Source organism: Rhynchophorus ferrugineus, unplaced genomic scaffold (genome assembly GCF_030347505.1).
Source record: "Rhynchophorus ferrugineus isolate W39M unplaced genomic scaffold, kcgeb_rfMv2 rfM8, whole genome shotgun sequence".
NCBI classification, from domain to species: Eukaryota; Metazoa; Arthropoda; class Insecta; order Coleoptera; family Curculionidae; genus Rhynchophorus; species Rhynchophorus ferrugineus.
In genome coordinates this window covers 18313317-18338821 of record NW_027472587.1, presented here as the reverse complement: position 1 = coordinate 18338821, position 25505 = coordinate 18313317, and the positions used below count along the sequence as shown (strand labels likewise).

At 37.8% G+C, this 25505-nt stretch overlaps 1 protein-coding gene and 2 long non-coding RNA genes across 4 annotated transcripts; 2 read left to right on the top strand and 1 right to left on the bottom strand.

Moving 5' to 3' along the window:
- The first annotated feature begins 114 nt into the window (after positions 1 to 114).
- Positions 115 to 25407, top strand: loco (regulator of G protein signaling family member locomotion defects). Its single transcript, XM_076412331.1, has 8 exons — positions 115 to 2213; positions 16426 to 16548; positions 20524 to 20861; positions 22277 to 22568; positions 22629 to 23091; positions 24338 to 24501; positions 24556 to 24778; positions 24833 to 25407. Exons 1-8 carry the CDS (start codon positions 246 to 248, stop codon positions 25276 to 25278), a joined length of 4017 nt encoding a protein of 1338 aa, XP_076268446.1. The 5' UTR covers positions 115 to 245; the 3' UTR covers positions 25279 to 25407.
- LOC143201342 (uncharacterized) lies at positions 2934 to 9035 on the top strand. Of its 2 annotated transcripts, none has more exons than XR_013006933.1 (2): positions 2934 to 3061; positions 8858 to 8998. It is a non-coding gene; the product is annotated as an uncharacterized LOC143201342 (long non-coding RNA). The 2 variants fall into 2 exon arrangements; XR_013006932.1 differs by lacking the exon at positions 2934 to 3061 and adding an exon at positions 7801 to 8106 and having other exon boundaries at positions 8858 to 9035.
- On the bottom strand, positions 10431 to 15261 carry LOC143201343 (uncharacterized). The gene is made up of 2 exons (XR_013006934.1): positions 11726 to 15261; positions 10431 to 11607 (listed from the first exon to the last, which is right to left on the bottom strand). It is a non-coding gene; the product is annotated as an uncharacterized LOC143201343 (long non-coding RNA).
- Positions 25408 to 25505: the final 98 nt, after the last annotated feature.

Here is a 25505-nt window from a genome sequence, read left to right as displayed (position 1 = left end):
GTATATAAATACAATTTATAGATTTTGACAACATTACAAACAAATTATTCGCTAAATTGTTTACATAGACGTTTTTAACTGTCTTTAAGGTAGTTAGAGCCATAATTCGATTAGAGAAGAAAAGAGAATGTCAAAATTTCTGTTTTTTTTGTGTAACGGGTGTTTATCGTTGTTTTTAAAAACAGATAATTCGTGAGGAGTGTTTGGGACAATTTCGTCCTGTTTTGGTGATGTAACGGATAGACATGTATCCGAACAGACGAAGAAAGAAGCGTCCGAACTACGGATTGAGAACTGTTGAGGTAGTGCGAGGTGCCAACGGATTTGGCTTCACCATATCGGGCCAGCAACCATGTATTTTGTCGTGTATAGTGAACAATTCACCGGCGGACCAGGCAGGGCTCAGGGCAGGCGATTTTTTAATATCGGTAAACGGGATTTCCGTGTCTAAAATGGCACACGATGCCGTTGTTAACCTCATCGGTAACTGTCCGGATCCTATCAAGATGACGATAGCGGAGAACTACTATTCGGATAGCAGTGACGAGGAGTTAGAGTGCGGTCGGATGGCGGGCAGTCGTAAGCCGAAATACACGCACAAACCCCGTCCAAACCGGCGGACCTACAAGGGTATCGTCATGGAGCCCAACGAGAAGAACGTCGCGAAGCTGCGGGACAACATTATTAAGCCGCGCCTGAACAATAACGTTTTTGTCGACGATAAAGGCGATCACGACATCGACCAGGTGAAGAAAGGTGAGATTATCTCCAACAATCAGGGTACGATGGATGAGGAGGCTGGTCCTGTGGAGTTTAAGGTTCTTATCGGCTATCTGGGGACCATCGAAATGCCCAAACAGTTGTTGCCCAACGCGCGGTTCCAAACCGTTTGCAGTTGCATCAGAAAACTAAGACAAGAGAAACGGTCACCCACTGCAGTTTTAATGACTGTCTTGCCCACTTGTTTAACACTAAAAAATTCAGCTAACCATATCATTGCCATTTACCCGACCAACCGAGTGGTTTACGTCAGCTCGACCACGGATAAAGACTGTAGGTATTTCGGCTTGGTTACCAGTGCGGTATCGGACAATAGGACCCGTACTTCCCCTGAGGTGGATATATCCAATAGTTGCCATGTGTTTGTGATAGATCCAAAAATTGCAGATCACAGGGTGCACCTGGAGAAAGCGGAGAACTTCAAGATACACTGCACGCCCGACGCCGTGACGGGACTGTGCCTGGAGTTCCCCCAGAATGCCTTGTACATAGTGAACCTTGTGCAGACCATGTACAAGCTCCAGGGCGATCCCAGCTCGAGGAACGACCTGAGCGTGCCGGTGGTGGCCAATTCTCCGCAGCCGAGTGCCTCCAGTAACTCAGATTCGGGGATAGGATACCGGGATGATTGCGGTAACATCAGCGACCGCATTCTAGTGGTGGAGTTTCCCACGCATCGGCCTCTACCGATCATGACTAACACCAACAGGCCCCAGGGTATCGACGGAGCCGATCTCTGCCTGGACACGTTGGATTTCCAGCAGGTTTACGAAGAACCCTTCGAGTTGAACAACAAATACAAGCCGAATAACCTGGCGTCGTGCGAGGGCAGTTCGGAATTTAAAACGGTGAACAATCTGAACAACATTAGGGCGTACGAGAACATCAAGAATCACTTCGAGAACCCCACGGGCCTGCTCCAGAAGCAGAACAACAACGGTTTCAAGGAGAACAATCGGTTAACCTGCAGAGCTTTGATTCCGTCGGTGTCCTGTATCAAGTACGGTGATGTCGATACCGGCCACACGTATTCGGAACATCCGGTTGACGTCCTAGAAGACCTCACGAACACCCAGCCGGTCGAGAACCCGGCGTTCAAGCCGTCGAGTGCGAAGAACGCGGAACTTGGGAATCTGATGAACATATTTCGGTTACCGTTCGAATCCAAAAAGGCGAAGAAGCAAAGCAAGGCGGTGAGCAGCTGCGAGAACTTGGACAAGTGTCCGAAGAACTATCACAAGCTCAGTCCCAAGGTGTACGGTGTGCCCAAGGCCAATCACAGTTGCGAGGAACTGAACAACTCCAACCTGTACGAGGACAAGTTCTGCTACGGTAGCCTGCAGGATCTGAGCAGTTGGGTCGAACAGGGCCAGCCCCGGAGAACCATAGCGCAAAGCGAGCCGGACGTACGGATTAGTCGGAACGACCCAGAGGTAAGAACCAACAGAGCATGTAGGGAACTAACACTATTAACATCTGGTATCGAGGTAGCTGGGTAATATTAAGGCATGCTAGTAAAATTACACTCAAGGACACGCCGCTGACTAAACATGATTCATTTCGCAAAATTTCGAAGCGAATAAATAACGATCGCGCCAGGCCGTGAAGGATTCCGCGGCATCGCTCTCTATCCGCCTCGTTGCCAAGCTTCCATGTTTTTCTAGGACGCGTGAAAGGCCCAAATATAAGAAAAGTATCATGGAAAATCTACGTCGGGTCAGGTTGGAATTTGTTATTTAAGAGTTAGTGATATACCATCGATAGTTGTGTATAACAAACGCGTATAACAGTTAGTTCAGAAGGTCGCCCGATATCTAGTTTTAACATTGTTGACGTTTTCATTAACTTTGTTTTGACAGGTTTTAAAACAAGTAAAAATACAATCTGCGCCTAAAATACGCGTTAAATAAATAAGATCACCACGAGTAATGACATAAACCTGAATATCATAGTTCATAGCGTTCATAAATTAAATAATAAATAATACTGACAGTTTTTATATACAATAAATAATTAATGGGGACAGAAATTGGTAAACTAGACGTAAACCGGCAACCCTGCATTGTCGTCGATATCGTCGTTTTCCGGGTAGTTTCGGTCGGGTCCGCGGTCGCGTTTCATGAATTAAATTATTGTAAATTTGTCATGAGTGAGTGAGCGCCCGTCGAGGGAAGCTGTGGTGTATCTGTTTCGGAGGAGAATGTTTTGAGGTGGCGCATCCTATCGCGACGATATTCAGTGCATCGTTGTAAATTACCGGGAACGACATGGGAACATGCATGTAAGTTACGTTCCGTTATTATTCGTTACCATGACAACGATAAATACATATCGGTGACACTACCTGTCAGGAGTGCGACAACTTTCTTCGCTTTTATCAGCCCCCTTTCGTTCGTTACTTCGTAGTTAGACGTTAATTGAAAAAGGACAAAGAGTTTCCGGTCTAGTCTAGTAATTTATGCCAATTGGTACAAAAATTAAACGAATTAGTCACCCAATCAATTCCATGAGAAAATGAAATAATTCGTCGCCGACTCGACATGAGTACCAGCATGATTTTCATTGGTTTTAAATTATTTTGGACGTCTAGACACGACGGGTTGTCTATTTATTTGCGCGTTTTTCCCGTTAAGGCCCTGGTTTTTATACGCTGTTTGTTCTTTTATATTCTGTCAAGTGCACGGCCTACTATTCCGTTTTACCACTTGAACTAGCTTTATGTATATCGAATCTGTTTTTTCCATTTTTCAAGTGGCACTTACCATTTATAATTTACGATTAGACGTACAGGAAATTATTTTTTATCGATATTATTTCTATAAAAAGAACATAATTTTAAACGGTTTCAGTGTAATTACTTGCGACCAGTGTTGCAATTGTTTTTGTCTCGGTTGACCATGTCTGTAGTTCCAGGAATTTTGTTTTATTGCTCTCTTTTCAAATTTAATTGTTTGGTCATGTCTGTAACAAGGATTAAATTAATGAGTTGTCTTCCGCTGGGCTTGATTAAATTTATCTTAATTACTTTGAGTTTCGACATAATTAATTGGGTTGTGGTGGTTAGAATTTTATATATACAAAAGTAAAATCCACATTTTTAATGTTTAAAAGAACTGGAATTTTTAAAATTAAGCTCTTTTTTCATAACAATGTTATATCACTGAATATTTTTAAAATTGAGTTGTTTATTCATCAATAACTGAACCTATGGCAAAAACAAGTGTCAACAGTAATAATTTAATCTTATCCTTCCAACGAATTTCATTTTACGACTTCTTTTAATCAAGCAATGATAGGTTTTTTTTAGTAATAGTGTTATTTATTTTTGCCTAACGAATAGTTCGGTGTTCAGTCAAAACTCAGTAATTGCCTTTTGTTTATTACGATACGGATACCTATTAAAAATGTGGGTAAATCTAAGTAACCTTTTGATGATATCGACGCTTTTGGATACGAAATTAAAAATATGCTAAGAGTAATACTACTACATTGGCCAGCTGATGGCAAGGTTCTGTACACTGTACTTATCACGAAAATGCAGTTAGACTTTTCGTCCCATTCTGTGAATTAACATTTTAATGGCAATTATTTTTTTCTGCGTTATCTTTTATTTTTAGGATTTCTAATTTTATCATACTTAATTAATTTTCGTTAGTTGTTAAGATTCTAATGTATTTTTCCCAGTCGTCGAAACATCTTTAAAAGAATTTAAACGTTTATCAAAATATCTGGGAATTAATGATTTAATCGCCTGGCAACTATTTTATTGCATTATTCTTTTACTTTCCAGGCCTAGAAGGATTTGATTATAATCAGTTAGTTTTCATTGGTTGTTAGGATTGTAACGTAGTTTTCCCATTCGTGTGACCGTTTTTATAGGGTTTTAAAAGTTTAATCAAAACTGTCTGTGATCTAATCGTTGCATTATTTCTTTATTTTCCAGGCCTTTTAGTTTTATCATAATCAATTAATTTTCATGGGTTGTCACGATTCTAACGCGTTTTTTTGATAAATATTAACGGAAAAAAAATTAATGAAAAAAAATTAACTGCTGGCATCCGAACTGGTGTGGACCAGTTCGTTGTTTGTTTTCGCTGTGGCGTAAAACAATTATCGGCTTCGGATCGTCATTTTTTATCGGGCATCCATAGCCCGCCCCGTTTTCGTGTCGCGGTGTTGCTTTGTCGCGCCGGTATAGTTCGATTGTTCCGGGGAAAAAGGCGAACGTGTCGTCCGGATCAGGTTGGCGTCTGATTTAGCCGGATTAGCTCATTGGTTTCTCGATATTCTGGCGGTTATGAGATATAACCGCGCTATTATGCTCGTTTACCTCATGTCGGCGGTCCGGCCCGCCAGAAATCCGCATTTTTCCCGGTATTGACCAAGGGAACGGGAATAACCGCGAACGTTTGGTTTGCGATAAGCGCTGCATTCGATTTTTGTTTAACACACGTGGAGGTTTGCTGCGTAAATATGCCGAGAAAGAAAAATACAACAACAAACCTTTTGATTGATTTTATTCGGACGCGAATTTTATTATTCTTGAAGATCCCGGCGTGCGCACAGGAATTTGAATTTGCGACGTTGCCAGTCCTTGTTAATTATACCTATATTTGAAGAATATAATTTCCCTGGAAATTCAAGTTAAAATATTTTTGGAACCATTTTCATCTATAATGTAAAAAATACGAAGGGCCTATTATAGGCATATTTATTTTTAAACTAATTTTGAAAGGAATAAAGAGAAAATAAAACAATATATAATTATTTAATATACAAAGATTATAATAACAAACCAAAGTTATAGTACTTTTAAATTATTCGTATATATGAAGAGTATAATATGTATTCTTGAATCCACAAGTTAACCTAAAATTTTCTTTGAAACTCAAGTTAATTTTTTCGGTACAATTTTCATTTCCTATAACACAAAAAGATGTAATGTGAAGAATACAGAGGAAAGAATAAAGACAAAATAAAATAAAATGTATATATATGTAAGTCACTATATGTCACTACGTAACTTACATAGTATTCATTGGAATTTTAGCTGCTAGTTTGGCTGCAACCATATTTCTATCTGGTTTTAATCGAATCAACTTACCTTTTAATATTAACTGTCATTTTTGTGTGAGTTTTTTAGCAGCTGGACATGGTCATACATATTTGTAAGATCAATTATGTGTAAAATATAATGAATTTGGTATAGGATTGAATCTAATTTGCGAAATTAAAATGAAAATTGAATGGGTATATAAGGCACCTGAATAGAAGTTCCTTATATAGTCCGTTCAAAGTTATTTTGTATATACGTCACCTAGATTTGTGACATCAAAACGTCGCAATGTTGCCGCATCAACTCGTGAGTTTTAGTTCAGTTTGGCTTTAACATATAACAAAATTCTAATCTAAATAAAATAATTGAACAAAAATGTTATCAAATATAATTTATTTTAACATTATAGTACATCGTAAAACTACAGTTAAATCTACAGCCACAATAATTTATAGGTTAGAGTTATAGCCTCTTATCACTATTGCTTTCAAGAATTTTGCATACGTCTGACAACCGGACGACTTTGACAGGCTCATTCGTTTACGTGTTCGAACTAATCAGACAGTATTGTGTCTCTTTTTAATTAGTATAAAATGGGAAGGGAAATGTTGCCCGATTCTAAAACGAATTTACAATTGATGATGTATATCCAAAAAAACTTTGAGTAGACTATATGTCTCTTTGGGTTAGTGGTGTTCCAAAAGCTATTTTGACAATATTCACAAATTAATGTTTTATCCATTATTTCCTATTATTTACAATCAAAATATGAACATTACAAGAACAAATACACTATAAACATATAATCAGATACCAGATATAAACAATTAAGTGCTGCTGGAGCTCTTATCAGTGCCAGAGTAAAACCAAAAATGGCTGGCAAATGGCAACGTCGCAAAACCGGACGGAAACTACCGAAGTTTACCGAATGCCGACAGTAAAAGCAGTTGTACCACGTTATGTAGCGATAAAAACAAGGTGTTACCGACTTGAGCACACTCAAATACTTAGTTCATCAATATCTCCCGACAGCTATGGTATTTTCTTCAGTAAACTACACCTCTGGCTCTTATATAAGACGTATCTATACGAGGAATGAGCGGTTACGATAAGCCCTAACCGTAATAAGTCGTAACGGCTTAATCGCTGTTATCTCCGAACTAACAAAAGACCGTCGTAAAACTTGTAGATGTTTACACGGTCGATTGTTGCAAAATCGTTTATCTCCCTTCTTATTTAATTAACAGGTTTTAAGCAAATAAACAGATCGGTTCGCGTCGTATCGATCCGTTTGTGACTGTTAAAACGGATCTCTTTCGTTTTGCGCCATTCCAGAAAATCGTTTGAAATGTTTTTTCATCGTATTAGAATCGCCCTGATCCGGTCAGGTGTCAAGTGGAATCGGATCCGGCGAATAGGGTGGACGTCGCGATAAGTTCTACGTTAATTTGTTGTTTTTCGTAATTTTTTTTCGGTTCGTATCAGGGAACATGATTGTTTTTGAAAGTCTTGGTCGAATTATTTATCACACTCTCTAATGAGAACTCTAGGTTTTCTGTGACACTTCAACTTTGAACAATACAAGGATAAATACACCCAAAGAGTCAACGAGCAGGTTTTATAAGAGCCTAAATCTGGAGAATCATTGCATGCGCACGAGGATTTAAATTTGCAGCGTTGCCAGTCCTTGCAAATTATACGTACATTTGAAGAATATAATATGATTAGAATAAATTATCTTAATCTCAAATTACAACTCTCAAACTAATCTCAAGTTAAAACATTTTGGTACATTTCCCATCTCCTATAATATAAAAAATGTAACATGAAGAATCTTTTATAAATATCTTTCATATTAAAATAATTTTGAAAAGAAACAAGAGACATTATAATAACAAACCAAAGTTATAGTTCATGTAAATTATTCGTGCACATTAAAAGTATAATATATATATTTTCGAATTTACAAGTTAACTTAAAATCCCACTAGAAACTAAATTTCAAGTTTACTGAAACTTTATAACCTTTAGCGGAAACTTATCGAATAAGCGCGCACCTTGTCTCGTGCAAGAACCGCGTTTAAAGGTCTCATTACATGCGACTCACGTGTCACATGCCCGTTTTAAACTGCCGCCCGATTTATTTTTACACTTGTCAGCGCGGCGTTGGCGAACGAGGTGGGTTTCTCTTCGCCCGCAACCTTAAACTCGCAGTACTATCTACTATTTATCGTTGTTTGTCACGTGCACTCGACCGATATGAACGAACAGGTGCGTAATTTTTCCCATTTTCCCATAACTTAAACGGGACGAATCAAGGCGGCCTTCTTATCACGTTTCCAAGACAACGAAACAAACGAGCGACGATCGGATCACCGTCGTCGTCCGAGCATACTAAGTAGCCCACACCCAAACAAACCCAAAGTCCATAAATCACCAAATATATAACCCAGATATTCAGTTCAATATAATTACATTGCAATAATTTCAACAAGTCTACAAGAAATCGACTTTAAATGCCACTGACAGTACTAAAACTGTACCCGAAAGCTAACCTTTGAATTATAATTTTTTGAAGATAAATTTACAATTAAATAGACGACACGAAACACAAACTCTCGGAAAAATGATAATAATAAAAAAAACATTCAAAGCGTATTAGAAACTTACTTGGAATATACAACCAAACAAATCAGATTCTTATTTTACCCATCAAATTTTTTTACACAGCTACAAACATTTTTTTATTTAACGAATTTAATCAGAACAAGTGTTATTTTTAGAATTAATCTTGGCTTCTTATTTATTTTTCCGTTATTTACTTTATTTCCGCATATATGGCTCAAGATTATTAAATACGACCGTGAAAATCAGCGAAAATAGCGAAAAAATTAACCGACACTGACGTTTCTAGGCTAGGATTGTTTCCCGCTGTCACGGTGACAGAACTCTTGAGCCCACCCCTTCGCGCGGCAGACTTACAATGGGAAATTTAACGTATATTAACGTCCACCTGTTACAGAAATCAACCTGCTGCCATTTTATGCACCTGACAGTTGTTTGCAGTCGTTGAAAATTTTTTCGTTGAGACGAACGACGGTAGTCTTTCTCGAAGCGGGCTGGTGATTAGAAGGAGGCTTTTTATGGCTAATAAATCCGAACAAGAGTAATTAGTGCAGTGTAAAATACCGTAATATGATTGGACCGTTGCAAGTTTTATTTAGGTAACTAGATATTTTCGAATAATTCGTTTTTCTCGGCGGAGCGTTGAAATGTTTCATGGGTGACTGGATTTCGGATATTTTCGACGGGTTTTGTCTTCGTCGCCGTCGGATTTTTTTGTTTATTGATGACAGTGACGCGTTTTATTTAATTGCATAATGTTGGTGTTCAATTAATCACATCTTGCTCAATTTTTTTGGGATATCTCCCTCGTTGACGGTCACATTAATCGAATTTTAATGACTCCCAGCTTCCACATGTTCTTCTGTGTACGTTCGTGTACAGAGGGGGCATTTTTTTTCGTAATGATATATCGATAACGAGCCGGCTGTATTACCTGCGGTATTGTTGTAGTAGGCCAGGTTCGATAGCGGGAATTTTTGCGGAGAAGAGTTCGTCCGATTTGCGTCATTCCAGTCTCGCTAAGGTAACCATTATGTTGACGCACATTAATAGATAGCAATAATATTGTTTGCCCTTGAATATTTATGAGGTTCGCGTGTTTATTGGGTGTACTGTACGTACGAAACAGCGCCGTATATGCCCGGCGATATGGTGGATGGATCTTCTTTACATTTAGTGAAAGTCCGCTGCCACAGAGTCATTTTCTCCATGAACTTTGTAGCGAAGAAGACTTCGCCTCGCGTTGTCCGATCTGGGATGATGTTTTGCTTCAGATTTCCCACCGGTTCACCTGATATGGTCGTAAGTATTCAGGAGATCGGTTTTCATCTCTGTTATGTGTTATTTGCTTGTTACGAATCCTTCTCCGTGAGGCTTCAGATATACGACAAGACATTAATTAATCGAATTTGTCTTCAATTTCCTGTACCTCTAACCTCTGGTGAAGTTCAACATTTAAAAAAGTACTCGAAATAAATGCTTTTTCATGCTTATATTACTTCTCGGTCTAAGTTCGGATTTTGATATGTATTTGTTTCATGTAAACAAGTGTGAATAATAGTGGCAGAACTCAGGAAACCGAGCTCTGTTATCGCGCTCGCAGGAATTTTTATTGTTTCAAGTGTTACATGTGTTGATATCGTTATTTCGCGAAGTCCTCTTCCAGTCGGATGTTATTTATGTTCGTGTCGATGATATAATAGAATCGAAGTGACTTATATCGGCGCCTAAACGAAACGAACTCGCCCTGGCGTCGGTTCTGGCGCCTGATGAAGTAGTTCTTGGGACTTGTACATAATATCTGACTAACCAGCTGCATGTTTGGCGGTGTTGTATAGAGATGGTCACCAAAACACGAGCACGGTGGTGGCCCTGACACCCTTTAGACGTTTCCACACCTTTGGCGGCTCACGTAGACGGTTAGCCATCCAGATCCTGTCCAAGAGACCGCTGTCCACCATCCTATCAGACGAGAAGGTATTTTAAAACGCTTGCTAATACACACACACACTACACACTAACTCCAGCATCGTAACGTTATCATGGTTGCGCACTTATCGTTAGAAAGTAACAAGATAAAGGCCGTTCAGTAAAACGGTGAACTCACGTCATCTAAATTGATGATGTGAAAAGATCGCAATGTTCATCAACTCTCGGTTTTAGTTCGTTTCGGCTTTAATATGTGACAGAATTCTAATATAAATAAAATAATGCTATCAAATATATTTCCACTATTAGATAGCATTGTATCGCTTTTTAACTAGAATAAAATGATAAGGAAAATGTTATTTAATTTCAAAACGAATTTACAAATTGCAATAGGCAACACACTAAACATTTTTATGACGTGAGTTCACTTTTATTTTCAACATACTGTTTTTATAGTTATCGTTAGAAAATAACAAGATACAACCTTAACCATAATGTGACACGAAACGATAAGCGGCACAAGTAATGTTTTTTTTTACGAGGCATAGCTGAATGAATTTTAAAAGCAATCGTATGTTTCATTGTTTGAATATCATTATCGGTGGTTTTGTTTTAACCACGATATGAATTTTGTGTAAATTAATAACAATGACTGATGCGATATGTATGTATGTGATTCGATGTCCGAGTTGCTTTTTTCGTTTTAATGTTACGTGTACAAAGATGATTTCGCCTTTTTGCATTCTAAAATAATAATTGCGGATGGCTTCGGAAAATACGCCCATGATGCTGAACATATCACTATTGTTTGCTTCGCCTCGCGTTGGGCATATCCGTCTGCATATTGCGGAACAACAGCATGAGTAGATTTTGATCGTAATGCTTCCCGGCCCGCTTCTCCGGTTATGTTTGATGGTTTTAGACGCTCTGCCAATCGTACTTGATGTATGTACGAGACAGCAAGTGTAAAACGGGCGCAATCATATTTGTACACTTAAAACTGTTGTTGTAAAGTGGTATGTATGTTGTAAAATGATGTTATTTCTATGATTTGGTTCTGAACTACTATAACTATGAGTTTTATTCGACATAATCTCTTTGAGACACTGGGAAACAATGAGGTCTCGGTCTAAGAGGTTTTCTTTTCCGTCGGCAAGTCTATTTTTTATTATATAGAAATCATACGACGCTATTGCGCACAGTATGAGGATTTCAACACTATATTTGAAATGATTCAAACGATTGCATTTTTAGTAAGTGAATAATTTTAGTAATTTTTCATGCAATTCATGTCTTCACGGACTTCATCTTTACATCGTACATTTTGATAGAACACATTCGGATTGAATAAGTAGCGCTTGTAGAATCTTTGCTGGTTTTTATTCATGACAATTGTTAAGTTGCACAATAAAAATTAGGCATTATCTTGAACACAGTCGAAAGAATGCCAGGAAATTCGAACGTAGATAGAAACTGGGGTCAGTTTAAAGAAGTAAGGCAACAATTTGCAAAATGATTTTTCGAATGTGTCAATATTTTATCAATAAATGTTAGGCGTTTACTTACCCATATAGGTTTTGCTTTGACACTGAGTTTGTATGATGACATTCAATGGCATTTCTACGCGAAACTAACACGAAGACGGACGTTAAAACAATAACCGTACACGTATTTCCCTTTTGTCTCTGTACCTCGATGTTGAATCATCGAAAACGTGTCCCATTTCATAATTTTGATGCGATATAACGTATCTGACGACCGGTAATTGTTGGATAAATCAGATGTTTCGCTCTTGGTTAATATCCGTAGCTTTGCGAAATTGTTATATACAGCGGTTGCGACATAGCATCGCCGCTGTATAAAAACGTTTTCAATCGTCAGGAATGTTCGACATTACCCCAGTTTTCATTACTTCCGACTGGTTTAACATCTTTCGTTTGACAATATCGATTCTTTTACAAAAGTTTAATTCTGGAGAATCCCCACATGCGTATAAGAATTTGAATTTGCGACGTTGTCAGTTGTTGAAAATGGTACCTATATTAAAAAAATATAATATAAATAGAATAAATTTTGATAATATTTACAAATCTATGACTTATCCATTACTGCCTACCATTTATAATCAAAATATGGACAGTATAAGAACAAATAAACAACAAAATTCCTACCAATGGGAGGGTCAAACCCAAAATGGCTGTTGTACTACGTTGGATTCTATGCCTCGATTGCTTGTAAATGGTAACGTCTCAAAATCAGACAGAAACTGTGACAGTTTACCGAATACAAGTTGGGATTCTCCAGAAATGGTCACTACTTTTTTTAACTTGTTCCTGATCCATATAAAGATATTGAGGAAAGGTCAGAAAGTGGTATTATTTCTTGTTTTTAATGAACGTCTTCGGCGAAAATCCGTGGTGTCTTGACTGCGTTGGCTATGGCCAGCACAGGTTAGTCTAGATGCCTCGAGAGTTCGGTTATTTCATGAATATTGAATATGAATCTCAAATATTCGCTGGAGGTGCAGAATCATTAGAAGCTGAAAGCTCGGCAGAAATACGGAATGATTTAACACTTTTGATGCTATGATAAAGCATCAGTGGGTTGTTATATCAAGATCTGGCTTGAACAGGAGTGTAAATAGTGCGATATCGGTTCCGTCAAGGCCAGCACGATGCTTGTGATCGATCGATCGATCGTCATTGATTAGTCGTTACATCACAACTGTGACGGTCATAACCACGTCAGTACCTCGACCCGTGACCTTCCAATCGACACGACGCCTTCTCGCGCTCGGAGAACGTTTTTTCCCCAATTATCCGCGTTTTTCCCATGAAACGCCGAGAAAGTTTTCTTTTTTCGTCAGTGATCTTGCGCTTCGTTCATTTTCAGCGAAAACGTTTCGGTTCCACGCCATTCCTGGGGAACTTCGACAGACTGTATTCGTAATTACGGACGGGTACTCGCCGACGTCCCCCTCCTCCCCACCACTCTCTCTCTCTCGCCGCCATTGTTTTCGCGATTTCGCCGAACCGACGCTATCTGGAACAAGACCGATAGTTTCGCCTTTTCCGTTTTCGGCGAGACGGCGGTACCGCTCTCAGTACCAAGCTGGATGCGTCCCGGCGGTGTCGGGGATCCCGAAGACCGAAAGTCTGCGAGACGATGGCCTTGTTTAGTCTGTACACCAAGCGACCGTCGTTCGAGAGCGACAGGATCATGTGTTACGTGAAGGGCGATGGCCAGTGTTTGCTGTGGATAAACAAATCGGTTTTTTACGTAAGTGGTCTGGTTTTATTCGCGAACGAAGCGGTAACGACGCAACGGAAGAAGAATGGATAAAATAAACGATTCGACGTGATTGATATTTGTGAAAAGTGAGGTTAAGTTCTTTGTGTCATTTTTGTGATTCGACCATTTATCGCTTCTCCTTAATTCTGCTCTTTTGTTCGTATAAGCAACCAACAAGCAGAAATAACGCCAGTCATATCTAGTTGGCTTGTTATCGACGGCTTTTGTTTATGCTGTGGACGTGCGATCCAGAGGGCTTTGGTTTATGGTGCGCTATCATTTGATCTGTTGTAAATCATGTGATCTTGTTTCGTAGCTGTTTTTTTTTGAATTAGATTATACTTATCAACTGTTTTTCCGTTTATATTTTGGTGTTATAACGGACTGTGAATTAATTTCGAGGGTTCAACCAACCGTTCGTTTCTTCTTAACACTGCACTTCTATATATGTAATCTAGGGGTGTCGGTCATCGAAAAAAGTATCGATATTTTAAAAAGCATCGATATATTGATTTCGATATTTAAAAAAAATATCTATATATCGGAGAATAATAAATATCGATATTTTTTGCAATATATATTGATATTTTTTTTAATAAACCGCTAAAAGGTTTATTAAAAATAATTAAATTGTTTTTTATAATGTTTAAGAAATATTTGTTTTAATAAATATATATTATATGGGTCAAAAATATCGATTTTTTTGCGGCATCCCTAATGTAAACAACTAATAAGAAGAAATGACACCAGCCGCATTCTAGTTGCCTTGTTATCGACGGCTTTTGTTTATGCGATGGACATGCGATCCAGTGGGCTTTTGTGTTGCGCTTTTTCTTTTGTTCTGTTGTGAACGATAATGTGTAAATGATTTTTGTACGTGCCATAACGTAAGTGTGAATTAATTTCGAAGGTTCAAGAGATATCCGATCTGTGTCACATCTTCAATATTAAGTAGGTCGAAATCCGGGAAAACTTTATTTTCTGGCAATATCGACGTCATCCGACCGCTTCAGCGTTAGAACCTTGAGGAAGTTCTCGTTGCATGTTTGTAATCGTTCCCCGAAGTTTTGTTACGATGCAGAACGTCTTCCGTGACTTATTATTATGCATATTTGCAGTGTTTGGTGTGGAGAAATAGGAACTGTGAGTTGAAAGCCGTGTTGTAATGATAGTGTTTCAATTTTGCTTAAGGTTATGCAATAGTAGACTCATTCCTTGTGGCGTTGCTTGGGACAAGGGAGAATGTCCTCAAAATCGCTTCAAATCGTTTTTGGTTCAAACGCTTAATTTTCAAACGATTTTCGTTAAGTGTGCATTAACAGTCTAGGTTATGTTATTTATTGATAGTCCGTCAAAATTAATCCACAACCCTAGTACCTTGATGTTTGATCTGTATTTCTGTTTATATTAAACAGTCACACCACATTTGCTGTTAAATATATTATAATTATTTGGGGCATGAATTCTTAGATTGTTACATAAGTGAAATAAAAAAAAACAAACAATATTTTTATTATTCACTTTTTTTTCTAGATAGTTATTAGTGTTTAAAGAAATATAAAATACAAAAAAGAGAAAAAAGTGAAAAATGAATGGATCAGCACGTCGCAATGTTGCCACATTAGCTTAGAATATTGATTTACAACCTTTTCGCTGGTTTGTAACCTCTTGTTATTATCACTTGTGTTTTGAAGAATTTTGTGAACATCTGACAACACTGTCGAGTGGTACCCAACATCCAATTTCATAGACTGATTCGGTTACATGTTCCGTAGCATCTCCATCTTTTTAACGAATTTTACATTTACAAACTGCCTTTGGCGCAGTATATTAGACGTCATCTATGAGGCGCATTGGCTATTTTATTCGAAGAACTATTTTCTATGATTTTTTCAAATTTGTAAATTATTATACTCCCTTGGCAAACAACAGGACATTAAAAATTCCATATTTTAATTTGCAATGTTGCCATATTGTATGAATTGTATTGAATTTTAATGAAATTGATAAACGACATCTTAATTTTTCTACATCTATTTTAGATTATTACAAACTACTCGTACATTTAATAGTATATTAGATGTGTATGACGTGCATTGGCTGTTTTATTGAAAGGATAGTCCTTTCAATAAAACAGCAGTATGATTTTTTATATTAAGCAAAACATTAAAAAGTTTATATTGTAATTCGCAGTGTTGCCATATTGTACGAATTGTATGGACTTTTAACGAAATTCCCTTTAATACCCCTTTAAGTTTTTTTAACGTCTAGTGTGCTTGGATTCATTATACTGTGTCGTGTGTTGAGCGAGGCATGTCCGCTGCTGGAAAACCATCCGTGAATGTACGATCATTAAGGCCAACTTGTGCATTAATTAATTGTGGCGAGATTTTAATTATTCGATTGTGTGTGTGTGTGTGTATGTTCGTCGTTCGACCGTGAGAGAGGGAGAGAGCTAGCGTCCGGCCCATACGTCGTTCAATTGTTTCAGACCGTAGTGGAAGCGAAATTGTTTCGGCCTTCGGAGGGAACTAGACGCTTCCACCGTCGGTCTAGTCCGCGGCGCGACGTCTGACGCGATGTTCTGATACGACGATGCTCCTCCTTGTTTATATGGTACGTTCCGGCGTCAAGCGCGTGAAGAAATAATCCACGTATTCGTCGGACGAACGAAACGTGGATTACTTTTTCCCGTGGGCCGGTCGACGCCTTCCTGATACTGATCCATGCCACGTATGATTGCAGTGCGACCAACAGGGCGGCGGTGGCGTTGGTCCGGACGGCAAGCGGAATCCCGAGGGACCCGTCCACTGGGCAGCGTCGTTCGAGAAGCTCCTGGAGGATATCGTCGGCCTGCACGCTTTTGCCGTAAGTACTCATCGTCATTTTTACACGACACCCTCATCTTCATCTTCGCCAATTATCCTATGATCGACGCTAATTAACGTTAATAACAATTGAAACCGTAGACAGGTATAGTTTTCTGACATTCAGGGTGTCAATGATCTTTGGAATTAATGCAGCGTAGGCGCTGAATGTTCGCAATTTTGTTTTTACCCCGGCGTCATTACGTTGACCTTTATACGCACCTTGTCACGACAAGACGAACCAGTCATAACAAAAAGTACTGGGCGTATATAAGAGATATGATGATTTAAAGACAAACGACAAAAAATATCTTTTAAATTCTATTCGTACTTAACTGAATACTTCAATTTTTAATTAAAATAAAACATGTCACTCAGCAGGCACTGGATCTGACAGCGACACATCTGACAACATATGACAGCAATTCATAACCTTTAAGAGACATGTGTCAGTTTTCAGACAGACAAGGCAAAATGGACAAAACTAGTTACCCAACACTGCTTGGTAGGGTATGTTAAATTAGTAGATATCAATATTAGAACCCTTTTTCCTAGGGGTTATAAAAAAATCTGTCATGTGTCAGTATGTACATTTTGATAAGACCATATAAAGAATGGGGTACTTTGTTGCAGACAATATTATACATGCTTAGAGTATGTAAAGTATATAGATGCTCTTAGATGAAAAAGATAAAGTTACAAGAAGTATCCAGACTATGAGGTACATTTAGAGAACATAGGTAGTGTGAAAAAACCGAATACAAAGGAAAAACGTCAATTATATGTGAATATACATAATTTAGTATATTGATGCTGTTACTTCCATATTGAAATACACCATATTTGACATCTGTTTTCTTTTGTTTCTTTCGTTTCCATTAATGTTTTAATTTCCTAATACCTCAGCTAAAATATTTTATCTATATTATAGTCATTTAGTGAACAAGAAACGTATATTAGTAAATTTGAGCAACATAATGAAGATTTGTTGATACAAATTTGATTTTATTTTGAACAACTTCACAAATTTCATAAACACTTTCAATATCCATGAGCTTACCATAATAGGCGTCTTCCGTTTCCTATTGATAAAAGTACTTTTTAGAATTATTGTCGACTGTTTGATTGTATCTAATCGATTTTACAATAAGTCTAGAAAGCGGCACCTGAAAAAAAACACTTGAACGTTGAATCATTCGACCTTATCACAAAAAAAGATTAATATTTTTAATAAATATTTTTAGATCCTAAAATGTTTAATCCATGTGTAATTGGATTGTTTTAGTTTTTTTTGTTATATGCAACCAGCAATGTACAATTATATAGACTTAAATGTATGTACCTAACCTAATATACTTTTTTTCTACTAAAACAATTTTATATAACGATATATTTTTTTAAATTAGAATATCAGTTATATATTTGTTACTTGAGATAAAGAGGTACATTCAGTAATATATAAAATAACACCAACCACTGCATATAAAAACAAGAAACTCTATTAATAATATCCGGAAATTTAAATAATATTTAATATGATTTGAATTTCTCTAAGAAAGTCTATTTCTCTGCTAATATATGTTTTTGTTGTCTGTCAATTAATTATTTGTTAATAATTATAATTAATTATATTGCATCAATTTCCAATGTCGTCCAATTACAGATGTGTCAGAATCGTACTTACATCCTATATTAAAAAGTATAAAATATGTTTTACCAACAACATTATCTAGAAAAATAAAACGAAAATTGTGGAAAAAATTCTTGTTACAAAGTTTTTTTTATTCTCTTAAGATATGGAGAATATAACACTTATTTTTCAGTGTTTTGTAGCATAAATCTAAAAGCTGTCAATCAACCCACCAAACAATTTTGAACTAATTACCATGGGATATTTAAACACATCACATTCCTGACACAGTATCCTTAATAATGAATGAACGTTTTATCGTTAACTATTTACGAGATGTTATATGCGTTATAGTTATAACCGACACTACTCCGGTCATTACACGATTTAATTATGTTGTTTTCGTGGAAGCTCGGGGATCAGGAAGCTGGGGCACAACGGTTTAGCGACGTTTTTATTATTTGACTAACAAATTATTCTCTGTCCGCTTTGCATCGGCGCTGGTCGCGCCACTGGGTCACAACAGATTAGGATATATTCCCCGTCTGTTTTTTTTTCCTGCTGTTATGCCGCCGGTTCGCAGTTATCATCATATTGCGCCGCTGCATTTTCGTTTATTTGCTTTTCTAGGTCGCCGACAGCTGTGGGACATCAGCAGCTGACTCCTGTTTATGTTAATCAGGACTAAACTTAAACATCAACATTATAATTTATTTAAATCTCTTCAAATTTTATTTAAATATAAAATTGTTTTTAAAAAGTTGAGTTGAAATGAGTTTAGTCAAGAAAAAATTAGACTATATCTAATAATTGTCGAAGTAAAAGTGTAAAATATGCATATCTATTAATTAAAATATCTATTTTATTGCGTAATGTAAATATGATTTCATTTGTGTTAGTTAAAAAGTCCCCTTTTCTATATTCAGATATATTAAACACAACAGTGGCGCTTGTTCTTACGTAGGTAAGACAACAACGATATTGTGTTATTCCATATATATTTACAGAAATAATTAGTTAAACCCAATAGAAAATTCCAATGATCCTTATTTTTTCTTGTAATTTAGAATGGTGAATAACTCAAATTAAGCAATTGCTTGACATTAGCTTTTAATCACTGGATATATGCGGTGACATGATTCATTTCTGTTTAAATATACGTTTTTGAAATGTTATTTTTATATCTACCTCAAAAATAAATATCGGGAAATGTCAAACTGGCATCGATCATCGAGACCCCGATTTGATTGGTTAAAATGTCGTGGTAATTATTTAATTTGTCCATTGGTTCGAAGGCGGGACTTCGCCAAACGTCACTAATAAAACTGACAGCGGCGTCACGATTTACCTTGTTCGAATTAGACCATATTTTTTTCGTTATTTAAACATTACATTTGTATAAATAGATTCGAATAAGCGTTTTGTTGTTGTTTGTGATTCGGTTTCGGAGAATTTTTTTATGACAATGCGTGCGTAACGCTAACGAGTCTAATTGGATTGCCTCTAAAATAAACGCGTCGAAAAATAAAAACCAGAAACTATATGGAGTCCTGTTTTTTGGTGTCGGGCCTTAATTGGCCGTAACTGCTGCAATTTAGACGAAAATAGGCGGCCTATGAGCCATTATTTGATCGCTAATAGGTCCCACGGGTGACTGATGACTTGTGTGTGACTTATAGTTATGTGAGAAAGTAATCCCCGTTTTTTTTTAACGTTTTAGTATAAAGTATGGTTGAATTAATATTATCGCATTGCGTGCTACATATATTATGCAACTTATTACATTATGTTATGTTATGCAACACAATGTAATCAACTGAGATATATTTTATTTAATTAAAACTTATCTGTCAATAAGTTTTAATTTGCTTAAATGGATACTTTTTTAGATTCCTAGTATTTCTATAATCATTCCTAGTATTTTTTTTGACAATATATAGTACAATTTAGTCAAAAAATTCGACATAAGACACATTGTTTTGTTTTCAATAAAGTTTATGGTTTTTTAAATACTCTGGTTTTCTGAAAATCTGGAAGATCTGAATGGGATGAACTCCCACTGTTCTATAGCCTCTCTGTAAGTAATGATTTCTGTCATATTGTATAGTATCTTAAGAGTTTTATCCTGCAAAACTTTTATTGTATTTATATTATTTTCCCTGCAATACTAAAAAAAGTGGATTACCTTTTCACACACCTAATGTGTTTGTCTACGACGTGTACAGCAAAAATAAAAGGCGCCTGTTCTGTTTACACGAAGATATAATCGCGATAAATCACCGAGTTATTCGAAAAACAACGGAAGTTTCCATCGTGCGAAATCTTAATAGTCTTTTGTTCCGGCAGGAATTCTTGAAGAAGGAATTCAGTGCCGAAAACATCTACTTTTGGACGGCCTGCGAACGTTACAGACGCCTGTCGTCCAGTCCGGAGAGGGCAGCGGAAGCTGAACGGATATTCAAGCAACACCTGGGCGGCGGGGCCGTGGAGGCCGTCAACGTAGACGCCCAGGGGAGGCAGGCGGCCGAACAGGGTTTGGCCGAGGGCAGGCCTGACTTGTTCGACATCGCGCAGAAGCAGATCTTCAACCTGATGAAGTTCGACAGCTATCCGAGATTCCTAAAGTCCCAGCTATACAAACAGTGTCTGGCCGGCGAGGTTTTCACTCCCAGTTTCGATCCCAGGTACGTTTAACTTACCGCTTCCGTTTTAAATTATTATATAGAGGTTCTCAGCAAGGGTATGCTGAAATAACACTATGTATGCAATAAAAAACAAGTGATAGTCAAACAAAACTACAGTTGTGTCCAGGGATTCTGAAAATTTTTAATAAATTTCTCTCTGTGCCCTGACTTAATCACTCAAACCGTCTATGCAATAATAATCAGAAACGCTACGAAATATTGACGTCACTTACCGTTTCCTAACCATCATTTCCCCATCCTTACATTTGAACTTGAAAGAAATGTGTGATTTTCAGAAATTTTTAGCAGCTTTGTATTGTATCAAATTATCTTATTCACAAATTGTTCCAGAAAAATTTCATTTACCTCACACACTTATAAGCACATGCAACGGCAATACTTCATCAAGTACTTTTGAAAATGTATGTTTAGTCATTAAAGCATATTAAGTTCTCCTATGAATTCTTAATCAGTTACCCAATTAAACTTAATCAAACTATTTGTGATATCCAAGAAATCAAATATTTTATATTGGCTTTTTGTAGTCTAACCGTGATGGGGTTTGATTGACACTTGTTGAAGGCTTGAATTTAGTGAATATTTTTCTTTGTATTTTGAGAATATATGGCCAGTAGTGAACAACAGTATATGTTCAGTGAATTCAGTTAGAGTTCCTGTCTAGTTAGCATTCGAGTTTTGTAGAATCATATACTGACTTCATGCCATACTTGCATGAAAATGGAACACACTTGTATAGAAAAAAGGATTAAATGATTAGGGACTCATATATACAATAAACAAAACAAATGAGGCCTAACATCAAATGTTATTTACCTCAATTTTACACTTTAAATATAATTAAAGGTAAAAATAGTAGATTGGCTCGCGCCTGGCTAAATTTAACCATATTCCTCTAACACCTTTCTGACCCTTACACAATCGATACATATTAGAATGTCTAATTATAACACTAAATTATTAAAATAAGTCTTGCCTATACAACCGTACTACGTCACGCGCTGGTTGGGAGCATGTTAAAGCGCAAGTTTCTTTTCAAATACATTTTGTTGTAGAGTAAATACGTATAATTGTCATAAAGTAGTTTTTCATAAAAAAAATAAATTATACATATTTGCGCAATGCATTTTTTTTTAACGTGTATTCATATATTCACATATTTATATATTCACAGTTATATTAACTTAACACTTGAATTCTACAAAAACTGTGTACTGGTATTTCATCATTTCCGCCGTTGTGTGTGTTTTGTTAGTGACCCTACTCTGCATTTTTTTCTCCTGGCGTTTTCCATGTGTATTAGAAGCACTCGAATAATAAATATAGCAAGAAAAACTATGTAACACATATACGCTCTGTGATTTTTCAATTGTATTTATAAAATATGCTTATCTTAGGCTCTCCATCCATAATACCGTGGTCAGCTTCACCAGCACCCCGTCGAAGCTGAAGAAATCATTGAGCAACGCGGAGGATCGACGCAGGAAATCGCTCTTGCCGTGGAGTCGCAGGAACGCCAACCAGAGGTCCAAGTCGCGCGACCGTAACGAGCTCACCACGACCCAGAAGAGCTGGGATGGGGTACTCACTGTACCGCCCAACGAGGAAAACCGCAGGCTTCTCTCGGCTGCCACAGACATCCATTCGAGTCACTCCTCGCTGACTTCGTTGGATCTCGCTTCTAACCAGGTAGCTGGCAGGACCCACACACATCTAAGAGCCATCGCTAAATCACCCACTTTGTTTTAGGACTACTTGAAGCACGATAACGTCGGAGAGAATCGGACGGCGCTGTGTAGAGTGCTGTTGAGCAACGGCAGCACCACGGTTGTCCAGATTAAAGAGGGCGAGACCATACAGCAGCTGGTGAACCGACTGTTGGACAAGCGCGGCCTCTACTATTCCTCTTTCGAGGTGTCGACCAATAAGCACCAGAAACCCCTGGAGATAGTCGAACCCTCGGCGCAGCTGGCCGGATGCGAGGTGACCGTCGAGCAGAGGGTGGTGTTCAAGCTGGACCTCCCCAACCGCAAGATAATCTCGGTGAAGTCGAAGTACACCAAGAATATCGTGGACGTGCTCAGGCCGATCCTGCACAAGTACAAGTTCAACTTGGAGGAGGTCAACGTGACCAACGGCGTTCATCCGGTGGACGTTACCTTGCCCGTCACCAGTATAGATAACGCCAGGCTCAACATACAGTTAAAAGAAGGTAGGCGACGCTCGTCTGTTTTAGTTTCTTAGTGTCTTATCTCCTATAGTAAGCTCTGGGGAAATGTTTTGGTCGATCCAATCATTGAGGATGCTGAAATAAATGAAATAATAAATAAAATTCTATACAAATATAATGAAAAAAAAAGGTTAAGTGCTCCAGGCAGTATATTAAAAATATTTTTCTATAACGCTTTTTTCATATTTCTTTAGTGACTCCATGCACTCTAATAGATTCAAAAATTCTCTATAAATAATCTAAACTCGGCCAAAATAGATTTCTTTAAGGAAATAAATCCCCTTATAGTAGCAAATTACATTTTTAATGATGGTACTGTAACAAATATTTTCTAATTATCTTAATCGATCCTAATTAACTCTTATCTTTTGAACATTTTTGCACAGCAGGGTAGACGACTCAAATTAATATTTTCACCACTATTATTTATGTCTTGATAAGAAGTAGGTTGACTTTCTATAAAAAAAACAATATATACATGTAATAAGCATATAATATGGATGGATAGGCATTTACATTAAGACTTGTTCTTGAAAGGAGGATAATTCTGAATTCTTCTATCTATAACCATGATAAATTTGTATTGTGCTTAATTCAAATAACTTAGTATTATTAGATATTTAGTATCAGGATGCATCAAATGGACTAGAGACTGGAAAATACAGTTCAATAGCTCTAAATCTGTCCATGTTAATTTTGCATTGCGACGAAATGACAAAAACGTAATTACATCACTCGACGGATGTCCGATTCCTTAAGCAGAATCAGCTAAATACTTTGGCATACATCTCGATGGTAGGTTAAATTGGAAACATTATGTTAGACTCAGTCAAGCAAATCTAAGAGATTGGTTTATCAATCATGAAGCACTACAAATTCAATCATATTAGCACTTTGGAGTTGCACTAAAACATCAGCCCAACTCATAATCCAACGCAGCCAAAACAAGGTTCTACGATTAATTACTAATGTTTATCGCTACGTAACGAACGAAGAGCTAAGATTGAGCTACGGTGTGATCGAAGATTTCGCTTTAAAACTTGAAATAGGGTTGCTAAGTAAAGATTGTAGCAAGCATATCTAATTTTCTTGTGTTTTATGGTGTCCAAAATGGCTCGAAATACTTAGAACAAAACCCCTTCTAACAACAAACTTATAAATGATGACAAAACATTTCTCCTAAGGTCGCCTATACAGTCGAATTTCAATTTATTCTATGCGTGTACAGATGAATGCGAGAGCTGTGAACCAACCACGAACCCCTCAATTAAGATCACCAAACCAATCAGTAAGCTGGATGAAATTACCAATAGAGTATTCGAAGGGATCCTTCAGGAGAAATCCGACGAGGGATTGTTCAAACCGCCGAAATCGGACAAGGGTTCCGTGAAGGTAAGAGCGAGAACGCTTGGTATCGTCATTATTTAACACTAACGTTTTCTCCAGAGCGAAGATTGGGGGTCTGAACACTCCTCCGGTCTGCTGGGGAAGTTTCTCCGTCGAGATTCCGCCATTCACGAGAAGAAGAAGAAAGGCGGCTGCAACCGGGCGAAGCCGGCCGTCGATACGGACGACGTTTGCTCGGAGAACAACCAAAAAAAGCCGCTGATCGCGAAGCTGAAGGCGGGCGCCAACAAACTGCACGTGGGGACGTACAGTGAGAGCGACGGTAAGATTCGGGAACCTTTGGGTGTGTTCGGAGGTTCTCAACGTGGTTTTTTAGAACTGGTCGAGGGACTGACGAGGGCGCAGCGGCGCCTGGAAGACCAAAGAGGCACGGAGATCAATTTCGAGCTGCCCGACTTCCTCAAAGACAAGGACGAGGAGGGCGGCGCGGCCGCCGCCGCTGGGCACTACTACTCGACGAACTCGGCGCCCGAACCGCAGACGAAGATCGCCCTCACGAAAAACCTCAAGCACAACTGTTCTCCCAACTACGAGAACCAGAGCGTCGCGGTTCCCACGAAGGCCAGTCCGGTGCAGTACGCGAAGGGCGACGGGGATACCGGGTGCTCCAAGACGGATCCGCCGCCGCTACCGCCCAAACCGAAAATAGTACCTATCAAGCCCCCGAACTGGGGACACAGTGGCTTTTATAAAGCCAAAGACGTACCTTTAGCGAAACATTCCGATATGTTTCTTGAACAATCCTCGAGCAGCTTCGTGTAAATAAGATTCTTTTTGTTTATTGATATTTGTATAAACAAAACACTTTGTGATTACATATTTATTTATGGGTTTTTGTATTTTCAACTAACCAGAGTATTATAAAATGTATTATTAATAAAGGTTTTTTTTTAATATATAATCCTTTTCTTCTCCGTCCCTTATTTGTTTTTATTTATCATTCCTTTATCTGACAAATATTTAAGCTGAGGTCAAGGCCGGCTTGGTGG